General features: G+C 44.1%; 1 protein-coding gene and 1 long non-coding RNA gene across 4 annotated transcripts; one reads left to right on the forward strand and one right to left on the reverse strand.

Moving 5' to 3' along the window:
* Window positions 1-4,304: 4,304 nt before the first annotated feature.
* On the reverse strand, window positions 4,305-10,311 carry LOC127906194 (uncharacterized). 3 transcript variants are annotated; one of them, XR_008060612.1, is made up of 5 exons: window positions 9,584-10,311; window positions 8,646-8,896; window positions 8,521-8,583; window positions 7,532-7,657; window positions 4,305-7,469 (listed from the first exon to the last, which is right to left on the reverse strand). It is a non-coding gene; the product is annotated as an uncharacterized LOC127906194 (long non-coding RNA). The 3 variants fall into 3 exon arrangements; XR_008060613.1 differs by lacking the exon at window positions 8,521-8,583 and having other exon boundaries at window positions 8,646-8,771; XR_008060611.1 differs by lacking the exon at window positions 8,521-8,583.
* A 925-nt stretch (window positions 10,312-11,236) lies between these two features.
* LOC118390763 (RDS/peripherin-like protein xRDS35) lies at window positions 11,237-14,950 on the forward strand. The gene is made up of 4 exons (XM_035781474.2): window positions 11,237-11,909; window positions 12,829-13,259; window positions 13,442-13,688; window positions 13,853-14,950. Exons 1-4 carry the CDS (start codon window positions 11,760-11,762, stop codon window positions 14,060-14,062), a joined length of 1,038 nt encoding a protein of 345 aa, XP_035637367.1. The 5' UTR covers window positions 11,237-11,759; the 3' UTR covers window positions 14,063-14,950.
* Window positions 14,951-15,752: the final 802 nt, after the last annotated feature.

Here is a 15,752-nt window from a genome sequence, read left to right on the forward strand (position 1 = left end):
GAATCCCATCACCACCAACCTTCCCATTCTGAATCTCGCCACCATCCCTCCTCACCTGCAGACACACACCACCACCATCATCACCATGACGATCACCACAGCCCATCAAGCCCTTCTAAGGAGAACTCTCCTGTCAGTGTGTCAGCTGCAGAGCTGGAGTCATTGTCCCATTCCAGCAAGTCTTCCAGGAATACCACCAGCCCCACCAATCAGGATGAGCAGCAGACAGCCTACAGCGGCTCAACTGCCTCTCTGCATAAAGTATGACTGCTCCTGGGGTTGGGTTTATTACTAATTGCTAGTTATGTCATGCATTATCTACTGTGCACGGTATATTTATTGACCCATTTGTACCGTTGCACGTGTTTTACATTCTTAATTATGTAAGAATGTTCCATTCATTTGCTTCCCATTGATTGTGGCATTAAACATGCAGGCACCTACCTACATAATCATGGATGAAAAATCAAAATGACCACACAACGTGTCACTATTGGTTATCAATGTCTATTAACTGGAGGCTTCAAAATCCATTTCTATTTATGAAATGCACGTTGTTGACTACTGTAAAAATCCATTTTGGCTTTGTCCTTCCCATATAGGAAGGATCCGAGGTTGATCGAATAATGTGAGTTTGATTTTATGTTTCATTTGATCTCTGTCTTGTTGCTTATCTGGGGAATAATTAAAATTGGGAATGTAAAATAAAAGTTTTTGTCACATGTTCCATATTATTGTTGTTTAACAAATGAATGAATGTTTCATTAAGAAACAAATGGTGATCTAACTGAGCACTAACCCCTCCGCTCTCCTCTCTCTTACTCCCTTCAGGATGCTTCAGGAGCAAAATGAGGATCTGCACCACAGTTTGCTCCAGACTGCCGTGCGAATGGAGTGCATGGGGACTGAGTTTAAGAGCAGTCACCAGCTCCTTGAGTCAGAACTACAGAACACACGTGTGGAGCTGAGTAGCCTCCTGGACAAATTCAAAAGGTCGGGGGAGGAGTTATAAGTCATTGGGATATTTATTGTACCTCAAAATTAAAAGGGGGTTCAGGGAGGAAAATTAGTGTGGCAGTTACAGTGTTCTTTTATTTGCCATTAATTTTGAGTTGATATGCATGACATTGACAAGCTTAGATAGTGTTATTACTGTAACTCTGACAATCCTTCTCTCTCTCTCTCCCTCTCCCTCTCCCTCTCCCGCTCTCTCTCGCTCTCTCTTGCTCTCTCTCTCTCTCTCTCTCTGTCTCCCTCTCTCTCTCTTCCTCTCTTTCTCTCTCTCTGTCATTTCAGACTGAGGGATAACTACTCCTACACTCAACAGACCAATAATCTCTTGGAGCGGAAGCTTCATTCAGTGGTGAGGCACCAGCAGATGGCTCATTTGATTTTTTTGAAGTTGATAGAAGTACATTGTTTACATATCTTGGATATGGTATTACAATTTTTTGTCATGTTTATGTGTGTCTTATGTTATGTGTGTGGTTTGACAGGCTCAGAGTATGGACGGGGAGCGTGAGCATCTGAACCAGCGCATCACAGCCCTGACAGATCAGCTGTCCTCAGCCAAGACTACCATCCACAGCATGGAGACTATTAACGTGAGAACTCCTCCTGATGAACAGATCTAGCCGAGACAAACAGACAACCTAAAACGTGCGCAAAACCAGACCAGAGTGGCCGAGTACAGAGAAATACTGCTAGTACAGGTCCTGAATCAAACCCGCCTGACCTTTATGATCCCCTGACCCTCAAGCCCCAACCTTGGAATGCATTGCAATAAGAATTAGCTATAGTGCATGGCATGCACTTACACAATGTTATCCCTTTACATTCGTACCAGTATACATACTGGTTGAAAATGGCTCCTAAATTGGAATGTAGTGGATGTACAGCAACATGCTATACATGATGTCAGAGCTCTGTATGGGTTTTGACTGACAACCGATCTGAACTTGAGCACTGCGTGACAAGAAGTTATCCCGCCCCGTAATTGGGCAACTTTTACTATTTTTTTATTGTCTGAGCGAGGGAAATGCTGTGAAATAAGATGACTCGATGTATTTTGAATGATAAGACTTTGAGCAGTGGAGCAGTGGAAACCCGTTCTCTGAAATGATGAATCACGCTTCACCATCTAGCAGTTCAACGGATGAAGCGGGATTTGGCGGATGCCAGGAGAACACTACCTGAAACAATATATAGTGCCAACTGTAAAGTTTGGAGGAATAATGGTCTGGGGCTGTTTTTCATGGTTTAATCTAGGCCCCTTACTTCCAGTGAAGGCAAATCTTAATCAAACTGGGCTCTCCCATCCACATCCTGCCAGCCAGTTTGGATGAGATTCCCTCCTCCAGGAGACAGAAGCACAGGCAGGAGGAGCAGCATGGCCAGCTGAAGGGCACAGAGGCCATGATGGACCTCCTCCAGGACGGTACCATGGACGACTCAGAAGATGAGATCATCCGGAACTGGAGGACAAGGAGCGAGGACATGGGTGATGATGGAGGTGTGGATGTCAGGGAGGTAGATCCTGGCAGCAGGTTGGACAACCTGCAGTTGGCCCAAAATATGCTCAACCGCTTCTGCCAGCTGCAGCCCAATGTGGAGGAGGGGTGGGGCTGGACCGGAGGGGTGCCGGACGAAGAGCTGAATTCCAGTAACGGGAAATCTTAAGGCTACAGCATACAATGACATTCTAGATGATTCTGTGCTTCCAACTTTGTGGCAACAGTTTGAGGAAAGCCCTTTCCTGTTTTAGCTTGAAAATTACCCCATGCACAAAGCGAGGTTCATACAGAAATGGTTTGTCGAGATCGGTGTGGAAGAACTTGACTGACTTGAGCCCTGACCTCAACCCCATTGAACACTATTGGGATGAATTGGAACACCGACTGTGTTCATCAGTACCCAACCTCACTAATACTATTGTGGCTGAATGGAAGCAGGTCCCCACAGCAATGTTACAACATTTAGTGGAAAGCCTTCCCAGAAGGGTGGATGCTGTCATAGCAGCAAAGGGGGGACCAACTCCACATTATTGTCCATGATTTTGAAATGAGATGTTTGACGAGCAGGTGTCCACATACTTTTGGTCATGTAGTGTATGTTCCTCTTTGTATAGAATGTCTCCTTCCTTCCACCATCCATATCTCCCATTAGTTTGACCTTTTGTTTATTCATCAAAAACATTTTAGTTCAGAGTGAAACCACCAATAGAAACCATTGTTTTTGCTTTGAGCTGTGTGTAGTTAGTAAATGCTGTTTTACGTAGCCCATTCTTTCTAATGCCCATTGTTATGAAGCTATGAGTTGTCTTTTAGTTTTGACTCAGCTTTTTTCTTGATGTACAGATGTTCATTGTCATAACAACATAACTGTATTCTGTTCTGTGTCATCTATTTTCATTCCTTAGGTAACATCCTTGCTACAGGAAGCCCTCGACAAACATTTCCACCCAGATGATTCTGTCAATCAATTCCTTCTCCCTGTTGCCCCCCCTCCAGTCCAATTCATGGATAGTCATCATTATGGAAAGGTCACCACCAAAGGGGAAGACCTATCGCTGGGAACATTGCCAGAAGAGGAGGAATCTGATTGGTCGGAGATGGGGGAAGAGGCTCCAAAATGCGTTCTGAGGTCAGCGGGAGGTCATCATGGTGGCACAGCGTTTCAACCGTGGAGACAGGAGCGTATTTGCTGGGCAGGACAGGGAGATGGAGACACAGAGAGTGAGTCAGGGGGTGAGGAGATTGTCAGACAACACCCTCCCCACTCCCTACAGATCCCCCATCTCCATGTCACCATTCACTCTGAGACCTTATCAGCCCCCATGGATGATGTCACCCTCACCACCAGCTTCAAGAACTCAGCTTATGGCCCAACAGAGGAGGACGGGTACAGGGTCACTGCGAGCCGCAAACTGGGCTCTCCCATCCGCATCCTGTCAGCCAGTCTGGAGGAGATTCCCTCCTCCAGGAGACAGAAGCACAGGCAGGAGGAGCAGCATGGCCAGCTGAAGGGCACAGAGGCCATGATGGACCTCCACCAACCAGAGGACGGTACCATGGACGACTCAGAAGATGAGATCATCCGGAACTGGAGGACAAGGAGCGAGGACATGGGTGATGATGGAGGTGTGGATGTCAGGGAGGTAGATCCTGGCAGCAGTTTGGACAACCTGCAGTCGGCCCAAAATATGCTCAACCACTTTATCTGCCAGCTGCAGCCCAGTGTGGAGGAGGGGCGGGGCTGGACCGGAGGGGCGCCGGACGAAGTGCTGAATGGGGAGAGAACACAGCTGTGACACTTGATCTCTTCGCCGAGACACAGATGTGGACAGGTGTCGACTGGGTTGGTGGTTACTGAAGTAAGCATGATTTGGATAACATTATTAGTATTTTGAACATAAAGCAACAGAATTGACCACTTGAATAATAATACTTTTAATTATTACAATTTTCATCTGATTTCAAACGTTTTCAGGCCTAAATAACAGGGCCCCAAATAGTATTCATCATTAATAACAAGTAAGATAAAGAAACTGTTTCAAACATAGTGTTTTCCTCTTTTTGAAGATATTAAGTAATTAACGCCTGCAAAGAGCTGTAATGGCAAGCGGCCCAAGTTGGAGATCCTCAGCTCCACATTTTAATATTTGTGATATTTTTCTCGGTTCATAATCAAAGACATGTCCTTAGGTCTTTTTTCCCCCAAGTATGCAGGGATTTGGCTTTGATGTCCTCCAGAGGTAACATCAAACAAAAAACATGTGGCTTTGATTTTCCCTGTTCCCTCACTCTGGGAAACCCTGTCCTAGGCTTCACTACTGTCTCATCATAGCAGAGCACAGCCGAATCCCACCCTTGTCTCTGGATTATATAATAATAGATCCTTCCAGAACCTCTTGTGCATAATTCATCATAATGGTTTGTGTTTTTCCCACCGTGCATGTTAGATAAGAAGAGGAGTGTTGCATAGGATTGAGGTCCTTTAGGTAAAGATGTAAGATGTGTTGATAGACTTTGTTTATCCTCATAAATGAATCCACCTGTAGATATAGACATAATACCAGGTCTAACCTGTACAGTGTATAGTCAAATATTTAATAACGTACCATATAAAGAGTGTCCGTTGGACCGTCACTGTGGATGGGAAACAATGTATTTTAAGTCAGGTTTTTAATTGATGGAGATCAAATGAAAACAGAAACATTTGATACGGTTTTTATGATTTTTGCTGATGGATCTGTGTGGTCTGGTGTGAATGGTTCCAACTGCTAGATAGTTTCCTCCTTCCATGGGGGAAAAAAAAAATATATATATATATTTATTCTTCTTGCATGCAAACTATGTTTTATCTTGAAAATATTGATGTTTATGTACATGCAAACTACAGTATGTTCTATATTTTAATATTGATGTTTGTGTACATGCTGTAGTCTCCATATTGATAGTATGGCAAAAAACCACAAGACAAAATGTAAATCTGAATCACCATTTCTCATTGTGGTCACCAGAGGCATGCAACAGTCAGTTTGAGAAATGTATGATATAAGCAATGTTATGCCACATGAAATGTCTGTTTTTGTCCTGTGTAAGGGATTTTCCTCTGGTAACCACAGTAAAAAAAAAAAAACACTGAGCGTACAAAACATTAGGAACACCTTACTAATATTGAGTTTCACCTCCTTTAGCCCTCAGAACAGCCTCAATTCGTCAGGTCATGGACTCTACAAGGTGCCGAAAGCGTTCCACAGGGATGCTGGCCCATGTTGACTCCAATGTTTCAAAATTCAAAAAGGCAGTCGCACATCTGAGCAATCTTTTTTGCAGGTGCATGGTATCAGTTGACTAAAATGAGAAAAAAGAAGAAACCCGCACTCTGCTCTTTAATAAGCTCAACGTTTGAGCAAATGGTCGAGAAATATCGACTCCCAAAGCAGGACTTTTTACGCTTCCTACAAGTAAGATATTATATTCTGAAGAGCACCACCTTAATTGGCAACCCTGATATGTCTGTCATTGAAAGAATGCCTTTTTTTCCACAAAGGAAAATGTCTGTAAGTCTGTTTTATGATGCTTTAAGGTCCCTTTTCTGCTGTCGACACACAGAGTGCGAAACAAGTGTGGGAGAAAGAATTGTCTGTTACTATTGACAAAGAGATGTGGGAGGACATTTGGAAATATGCAAAAACAGTATCTATATGTAATCGTACTAGAGCAATCCAATTAAGTATAATACACAGACTGCATGTATCCCCAAATCGCAGACATGCTTTTAGCCCCACTTCCTCTTCCCCTCAGTGTCTTAAATGTAAAACTGATACAGGCACCCTAACACATTGTTTATGGTCGTGTACCCAAATACAAAGATACTGGTCTGGTGTTCTGCAAGAAATTGAAAAGATCATAGGGGTTGATCTAGAATTGGACCCAGTTTATTTACTGTTAGGTCTCCCTAGTAGGCATGTTACTTCTGTGGGTAAAAGGAGGCTTTACAACATCCTTACCTTCGCAGCGAGGAAAAACATCATTTTACAGTGGATTAGTGATAAGGTTCCTTCTATTAAAGATTGGCATAAGATACTATTTGAATGGGTGCCTCTGGAATATCTGACATGTACATTGCATTCTAAAACAGATCAGTTCTACAAAGTATGGGAACCTTGTCTAAATTACCTTAGAATGGTGGTGATCTATGTATTTCAGAATTACACTGCACCTTCCATGTGTGGAACCTAACTTCTTGGTTTAAACTGAGCTTTTTTTGTTTAATTTCTGTTTGTATGCTTGTTTAAAATGTATGTATTGAGAGACGCAATGATGGGGATGGGGTGAGAGAAGCGCCGAGCGGGGAGAGGGAGATGGTGTATGTATGTATATGGGTATGTATCTGTGCACCCTCTGAATGGCACACACGCACAAACCACGTCTCAATTGTCTCAAGGCTTAAAATCCTTAATTAACCTGTCTCCTCCCCTTCATCTACACTGATTGTAGTGGATTTAACAAGTTGCATCAACAAGGGATCATAGCTTTCACCTGGATTCACCTGGTCAGTCAAGGAAAGAGCAGGTGTTCATAATGTTTTGTACACTCAGTGTACTGAGATGGATCGGAAGGGGCATATAGAGACAGAGGGTGTGTCGGGAATATATATTGCTATTTTCAACCAAAATCATAGTCACTGTGTCACGTGTCAAGATGTGATGAAAGCACAGTGTGTTCTGATGACTGTACTGTCAGGCCCCTTCTGCCTCCCCCTCCAATCCATACCGCTATCCTTAATGGTGTATTGTACTGTCATGCCCCCTTCTGCCTCCACCCTCCAATCCATACCTCTATCCTTAATGGTGTATTGTACTGTCATGCCCCCTTCTGCCTCCACCCTCCAATCCATACCTCTATCCTTAATGGTGTATTGTACTGTCATGCCCCCTTCTGCCTCCACCCTCCAATCCATACCTCTATCCTTAATGGTGTATTGTACTGTCAGGCCCCCTTCTGCCTCCCCCTCCAATCCATACCTCTATCCTTAATGGTGTATTGTACTGTCATGCCCCCTTCTGCCTCCACCCTCCAATCCATACCTCTATCCTTAATGGTGTATTGTACTGTCATGCCCCCTTCTGCCTCCACCCTCCAATCCATACCTCTATCCTTAATGGTGTATTGTACTGTCAGGCCCCCTTCTGCCTCCCCCTCCAATCCATATCTCTATCCTTAATGGTGTATTGTACTGTCATGCCCCCTTCTGCCTCCACCCTCCAATCCATACCTCTATCCTTAATGTTGTATTGTACTGTCATGCCCCCTTCTGCCTCCCCCTCCAATCCATACCTCTATCCTTAATGGTGTATTGTACTGTCAGGCCCCCTTCTGCCTCCACCCTCCAATCCATACCTCTATCCTTAATGGTGTATTGTACTGTCAGGCCCCCTTCTGCCTCCCCCTCCAATCCATACCTCTATCCTTAATGGTGTATTGTACTGTCAGGCCCCCTTCTGCCTCCACCCTCCAATCCATACCTCTATCCTTAATGGTGTATTGTACTGTCAGGCCCCCTTCTGCCTCCACCCTCCAATCCATACCTCTATCCTTAATGGTGTATTGTACTGTCATGCCCCCTTCTGCCTCCACCTTCCAATCCATACCTCTATCCTTAATGGTGTATTGTACTGTCATGCCCCCTTCTGCCTCCACCTTCCAATCCATACCTCTATCCTTAATGGTGTATTGTACTGTCATGCCCCCTTCTGCCTCCCCCTCCAATCCATACCTCTATCCTTAATGGTGTATTGTACTGTCAAGCCCCCTTCTGCCTCCACCCTCCAATCCATACCTCTATCCTTAATGGTGTATTGTACTGTCATGCCCCCTTCTGCCTCCACCCTCCAATACACCTCTATCCTTAATGGTGTATTGTACTGTCATGCCCCTTCTGCCTCCCCCTCCAATCCCTTAATGGTGTATTGTACTGTCATGCCCCCTTCTGCCTCCACCCTCCAATCCATACCTCTATCCTTAATGGTGTATTGTACTGTCATGCCCCCTTCTGCCTCCACCCTCCAATCCATACCTCTATCCTTAATGTTGTATTGTACTGTCATGCCCCCTTCTGCCTCCCCCTCCAATCCATACCTCTATCCTTAATGGTGTATTGTACTGTCATGCCCCCTTCTGCCTCCACCCTCCAATCCATACCTCTATCCTTAATGGTGTATTGTACTGTCATGCCCCCTTCTGCCTCCACCCTCCAATCCATACCTCTATCCTTAATGGTGTATTGTACTGTCAGGCCCCCTTCTGCCTCCCCCTCCAATCCATATCTCTATCCTTAATGGTGTATTGTACTGTCATGCCCCCTTCTGCCTCCACCCTCCAATCCATACCTCTATCCTTAATGTTGTATTGTACTGTCATGCCCCCTTCTGCCTCCCCCTCCAATCCATACCTCTATCCTTAATGGTGTATTGTACTGTCAGGCCCCCTTCTGCCTCCACCCTCCAATCATACCTCTATCCTTAATGGTGTATTGTACTGTCAGGCCCCCTTCTGCCTCCCCTCCAATCCATACCTCTATCCTTAATGGTGTATTGTACTGTCAGGCCCCCTTCTGCCTCCACCCTCCAATCCATACCTCTATCCTTAATGGTGTATTGTACTGTCAGGCCCCCTTCTGCCTCCACCCTCCAATCCATACCTCTATCCTTAATGGTGTATTGTACTGTCATGCCCCCTTCTGCCTCCACCTTCCAATCCATACCTCTATCCTTAATGGTGTATTGTACTGTCATGCCCCCTTCTGCCTCCACCTTCCAATCCATACCTCTATCCTTAATGGTGTATTGTACTGTCATGCCCCCTTCTGCCTCCCCCTCCAATCCATACCTCTATCCTTAATGGTGTATTGTACTGTCAAGCCCCCTTCTGCCTCCACCCTCCAATCCATACCTCTATCCTTAATGGTGTATTGTACTGTCATGCCCCCTTCTGCCTCCACCCTCCAATACATACCTCTATCCTTAATGGTGTATTGTACTGTCATGCCCCCTTCTGCCTCCCCCTCCAATCCATACCTCTATCCTTAATGGTGTATTGTACTGTCATGCCCCCTTCTGCCTCCACCCTCCAATCCATACCTCTATCCTTAATGGTGTATTGTACTGTCATGCCCCCTTCTGCCTCCACCCTCCAATCCATACCTCTATCCTTAATGGTGTATTGCAGGACCAGTAGTTTATGATAGAGTTCCACTATATAGATTATGTACGATAATGTTTGTATATATGACATGTTTATTATTTAGAAGTAGCTGTTGCTTTCACCCTGTTCTACATCCCCAGGTTGTACTTCATTAAACCATGCACGATATTACAGAGCTGTGTACAACTACTTCTGTCTGTATTTTCTTATCCTCGTGTTGTGTACTGCACGTGTGTCTGAATGTTCTCAATACATATAGTCATCTGTAATGTACTAATTTAACATGAATTAAAACAAATAATGACACACAAAGTCTAGTATAAATAATTCAGTCAAACACGTTACGCTGTTGTGTCTTATCGTAGGCGACGGTGCTAGATTGAGGGGAGGAGAGTCAGTCAGTTATCACAAAGGGGAGACACTCTTTGATTTATGGGTTCTCCTTGGCGTGCAGCAGTTTTACTGAGATATGAGTAGTAGACTAATATATGTACTTCTACCCGTTTCTCAGGCCATCTTGGTGGCCTGTTAATTTAAGGGTTGGCTTGTCTTGTCAAATGCTGTTACTAAGGCTTCATTAACACTGATATACTGCCATAAGGCCATGTCAGTCCACCTTTATGTGTCACATATTAATGAATCAAGGTGGATTCAGTCTGAGTTGTCAAGAGCCAGCCACTTGATAGCAGTTGAACATGGGTGTTGCTGTCACAGAAAACACCCAGTCAACAGAGAAGTCAATGTGCTCAATGTACTGGATCGTAGGTTTTTAGGCTGTAAATGGTTTTCCGTGTTCGAGTTTAAATTCACCCTGCTGAGCCGGTTCTCGGAGCTTCAGAAAGGATAATCCTCCGTTTCCCTCTCTCTCCCTGGATCTCTTGCTTTCTCAATTCAATTAAAGAGTAGCCTACTACAGTATATCCTCGATGAGTTTATTACCAGTATGCTTGTACATCATTTTCACTCCAGTTCGTACTGTAATCCTTTTCTGGCCTTACATTGTCTGTCTGAAATGGATTTGGGGAAAAATATGGATTTGGGGTCTTGAGATTTGACCATATCAATCTACAAGGTGGAATATCTGTCGACGTGCCCTTGAGCAAGGCTTCATTTTCTCCTGGGGCACCGTACTACTATGGCTGACCCTGTAAAACAACAACCCTATCCAGTGTGACAATAACACATTTTTAAAAAATCAAATTTGATATCAATCCCCAATAAATGTTCACCACAGTGCTTGAGAGCAAGGCCATACACCGTTTTTTAAATTGTCTCATAAGATTCATGCTAACATTTCAGAAAGGTTAGGGAGAGTTACAGGAGTGGCCGACATATCAGTGCCCATGCTTATATCAATCGCCCTGTCATCTTCAATTTGGTTCGTCAGAGCTCATCCATGTCCCCACCCCTGCTTCAAGCGAGGCTACCTTTGCTGACCAGACAGACGCCTGAATTCCAATTGGAAAGGCCGTTTAATAGGATAGGTGAGGGATTAGTGCTAAGACTCTCTAGACGTCCAACATTGTCCAAATCCACTGTGTCTCACCTACCTAAGCATGGGCACACAGGTGCTAGAACAGGACTGAAGGGGCATCTGGACTTTCTCTAATACATTTTTGGGGGGATCAAGCATGTGAACTTTAACACACCTCCACTAATGAATCCAGAAGATACCAATTAAGTTTTTTGTGGCTTTTATTTCTCCCCACAGATTTTTTTGACAAACTATCTGGTTGTATTATTCCTTATTTACTTTTGGATAACAAAACCACCTTTCTTCATCAAGAATTATCTTACTGTCTCTCCTTTGAGAAACACTCATCAGAATACTCCATCTCCAGTTCAGAATTCTACCTGCTCCGCTTGAAGTTCTTCCAGGCTTACTGTTCTTCACCTTTGACCCGATCCTTTCTCAAGGCCACCTTTATCAGATCGCTTCAGCAGTCTGTTGCTGCACTCTCCTTCTTCCCCTCAGATCCCTTCATCACCACATTCCTCATCCAATTCTCACAGTGACCCTCGGAGCCTCCGTGGACTCCCACTAACACCATGGTGCTGATGAAGATGAAGTTCCCTTTTGAGAAGAGAATGAAGCTAGCCCAGGGGCTGTGGCTGCTCTCCTGGATGGCCACACTGGCCGGAGCGTTGACTTTCACCCTGGGCTGCTTCCTCAAGACCGAGCTCCGCAGGAGGGCAGAGGTACCACAATGCTCTACAGCTTTACATCGTACACAACGCCACTATGATTCTTGCAGTACAATACATATTACTTATCCAGAAGCTTCACTTTCTCAGATTTCTCCTCTTGTGTTTAGGGTTGTATTCAGTGAAGTTCTACAGTAGAATGGAATGATACTAGTAAACTTCTGGTGATAAACTGCATGAAAAGCATGAGGGTGAAAACGGGGGAAATTCATTCTTCGAGTGTATTAGAGCTTAAATTAAGATATTATTTTTGAGTGCTTCCAGACATGACACAATAAAATGCATTGGAGTGTTGACGATCATATCTCATGCAGAATGCAGGAGCCTTTGATAATGCTCTTATGAGTGAGATTGTGATGAGGTATTCATATTGGATAAGGGGTTAGGTGTGGACATTATCAACAGGGGGCAATTGTCTCTGGTCTGAACACACTGGTGATAAACTGAGAATAGGGATACGATTAACTGACAGAACGTGGATTGAAATCAAATGTTATTTGTCACATACAACGGGTGTAGGCTTTACCATCTATCTCTTGAGATTTCAGAACTTGGAATAATATACTATCAACTATTGCACTTGTTAAATACATAAATAGAAACAAAATTAACCTCAATGTAGCCTCAACAAGGCTTTCACCTCAGAGTGAGGCCTGGAAGTCAAGGCTTCCCTCAATGCAGCCTTTTTGCAGCAAATATAGTTTTTATGTCAAATTCGGCATAGAAGTCAAAGTAAAAACGACCTAATTGATTTCCTCAAATACATAATTATGTTTCCCACTTTAAAGAATGAGATGAATCACCAACCTCTACAGATTCAATATTACGGGATCAATGGGTTGAGAGCCTAACATATCAGTTTATGCTGTATAGTTTGCAGTATGACTGATGCATGAGGTTCTTCTGCCTACAGGTAATGGACAACACAGAGATCCATGCTGTGCCCAACACCCTGATGATAGTGGGTCTGGCCTCTCTGGGTATCAACTACTTCGCTGGCCGTATGTGCCAGGATGCCCTGGATGCCGGACGCTTCCCCCGCTGGAAGACCTTCCTACAACCCTACTGGGGAGTCTCCCTCTTTTTCACACTCCTCATGCTGTCGACTGTGATCATGAGCTACGCTATGAAGGGGAATCTGGAGTGGTCCCTGAAGATCGGCCTGAAGAATGGCATCCGCTTCTACAAGGACACAGACACACCCGGCCGCTGCTTCCAGAAGCAGACCATTGACCGCCTGCAGATGGAGTTCCAGTGCTGTGGAAACACCGACTACAAGGACTGGTTCGAGGTCCAGTGGATCAGCAACCGCTACCTAGACTTTAGCTCCAAGGAAGTGAAGGAGTGAGTACTGGCAGAGACTATTAGAGGACAGGGAGCAGTCTGACAGTCTTTGGTAAAGGAATAATCCCATGTCAGATTATAATTTAAATAAATCATTAAGGTTCTAGGAAAATATGCAGTTGAGGTGATACAAAGCCATGATGCAGACTGTTTATTCTCTACATGCTTCTCTTCTTCTTTAGCCGTGTTAAGAGCAACGTGGACGGGCGTTACCTGTTTGATGGGGTCCCTTTCAGCTGCTGCAACCCCAGTTCCCCAAGACCCTGCATCCAGGACCGCCTCACCAACAACTCAGCCCACTACAACTACGAACACCAGACCGAGGAGCTCAACATCTACATCCGCGGCTGCAGGGAGGCTCTGGTCAATTACTACATGGGCCTGATGAACACTATTGGTGCTGCGGTGCTGTCCATCTTCCTGGTCCAGGTACTCTGCAGATATATCAATCTAAAAACCTAAAAGGGAGATAATGTCCTGTGTGGCAATCAGAGGGTCCCCGGAACAATTATACTTGTAGCTCGCTGTTGAGTAATACAGTATGCCCATCCTCCTGTATAACCTTTCTATCTTCTCCTATCCTTCCCTCCCAGTCATCAGTGTTGGTAAGTCTGCGGTACCTGCAGACAGCCATGGAGGCGGTGGCAGGGCAGGAGAACACTGAGATTGAGACCGAGGGCTACCTGCTGGAAAAAGGGGTGAAGGAGACGATCATGGAGTACGTGACTCCTGTGCTGGTTTTCCTTCAGCTGAACCAGGTGGGAAGTGAGGACGCTGAAGCTGGGGAGACCCCCGCCAAATAATGAGGAGAAATCTAAATGTTTCAAACTGGGTGGTGTACAGGGCAAACATGGCACTTTATTGGGTGATAAATAATCTAACTAGACACTGATCAATTCATTTGGTATTTCTTTGATATCACAATCCATTCCAATGCTGATATGTTTTACCCCAAATGAGTGATTTGAATGTTGTAATCTATTTCAGTCACTTGGGGGCAAATATATTTTTGTATCAGTTGTCCCAGTCTGAGCTTTAGGTACCCATGGCCACACACACACACACACACACACACACACACACACACACACACACACACACACACACACACACACACACACACACACACACTAAACACATTAACGTCACCCCAAGCCCTCCACAATCCTTTCATGATTAATGAAGCTATTTGATGTTCAGTCAATTCCATGTACTCCCCAAAGGAGAAATAAAGAACACAATTGTTTTTTTTAGAACCGGGGATTGACGTACTATTATTTCTACCGGTCCACAATCCACCTTGAAGGAAAATTTGGTTGTGGTTCATTAAAAGATAATTAAATTGAGAAAGATACAAAACCAGCTGTAACATGGTCATGACATGAATTAGTTGGATATGTTCAATTACTTCACAATTTCAGTGTTCAATAGTCAATACCACAATAATATCATGGTTGACACTTACAATGTAAAGATATTTCCAATTACTGAAGGATAGAGCTATGTCAAATTGATAAAGACACAAATAAAAAAAATAGAATTTTGAGGAATACTTGCAATGTAAAGCTGACTGTAGAACGATACACTGCTCATTGTTCTGCTACTTAACACTTAGCAAAATGACATACACAGCACTGTACAACAGAACTATTATGACAGGGAATCTATTAAAGTTGACCATTTTGAATTGCTTTGTGGCGTTCTGTCATTTTGTCTGTTATTTGATTGTTGTTGACCAGCTTCCCTTTACCATTTCTTTCTTCCTCTGCCTTTCACTAAACCCCTCCTCACCTCTCTAAGTGTCAGTCACAGGGAGGAATAGGATTAAGGAGATGATGATTGATGTCAGTAATGCAATTGAAAGCTGTGAGTCTGTGTCCTCTGTCCTGACACCCTTCACAACTCTGCTAATCGCAGGGATAATACTCCAACTGCTGCCCCAGCAGTCATCATACAGGAAGGCCATGAAGTCCCGTGTGGCTCAGTTGGTGGAGCATGGTACTTGCAATGCCAGAGTTGTGGGCTCGATTCTCAAGGGGGAGCAGTGCAAAAAAATAAAATAAATAAAAATCTATATATCTTTTAAAAAGTGTGCAAATGTAACACTGGAGAAGAGTGTTTTGGTTTTTGCTTTAGCACTACACAGCTGATTCAAATAAGCAAAGCTTCATTTTAAATCAGCTGTGTAGTGCTGGGGCAAAATCCAAAACGTGCACCCGGGGGACAGTGTTCGGGAAACCCTGTGCTAAATTACAAAAATGTATGTGGAGAAGGGATAAATGTACTGTTCACATACAGTATATGTAGTTTATTATGCAAACCAGAAATACAACCAACATTATATGGAATAAGATTAAACAAGTGGAAATAATTAGGTGTAGGCCTACTAGATAAAATTACTGAGTAATTATAATTAACTATAATCCAGGCCGTGATTAGGAGTACCATAGGGCTGCCACAATTGGCCCAGCGTTCTCCGGGTTTGGCCGTAGG

Source organism: Oncorhynchus keta, chromosome 11, assembly GCF_023373465.1.
Source record: "Oncorhynchus keta strain PuntledgeMale-10-30-2019 chromosome 11, Oket_V2, whole genome shotgun sequence".
Lineage (NCBI taxonomy): Eukaryota > Metazoa > Chordata > Actinopteri > Salmoniformes > Salmonidae > Oncorhynchus > Oncorhynchus keta.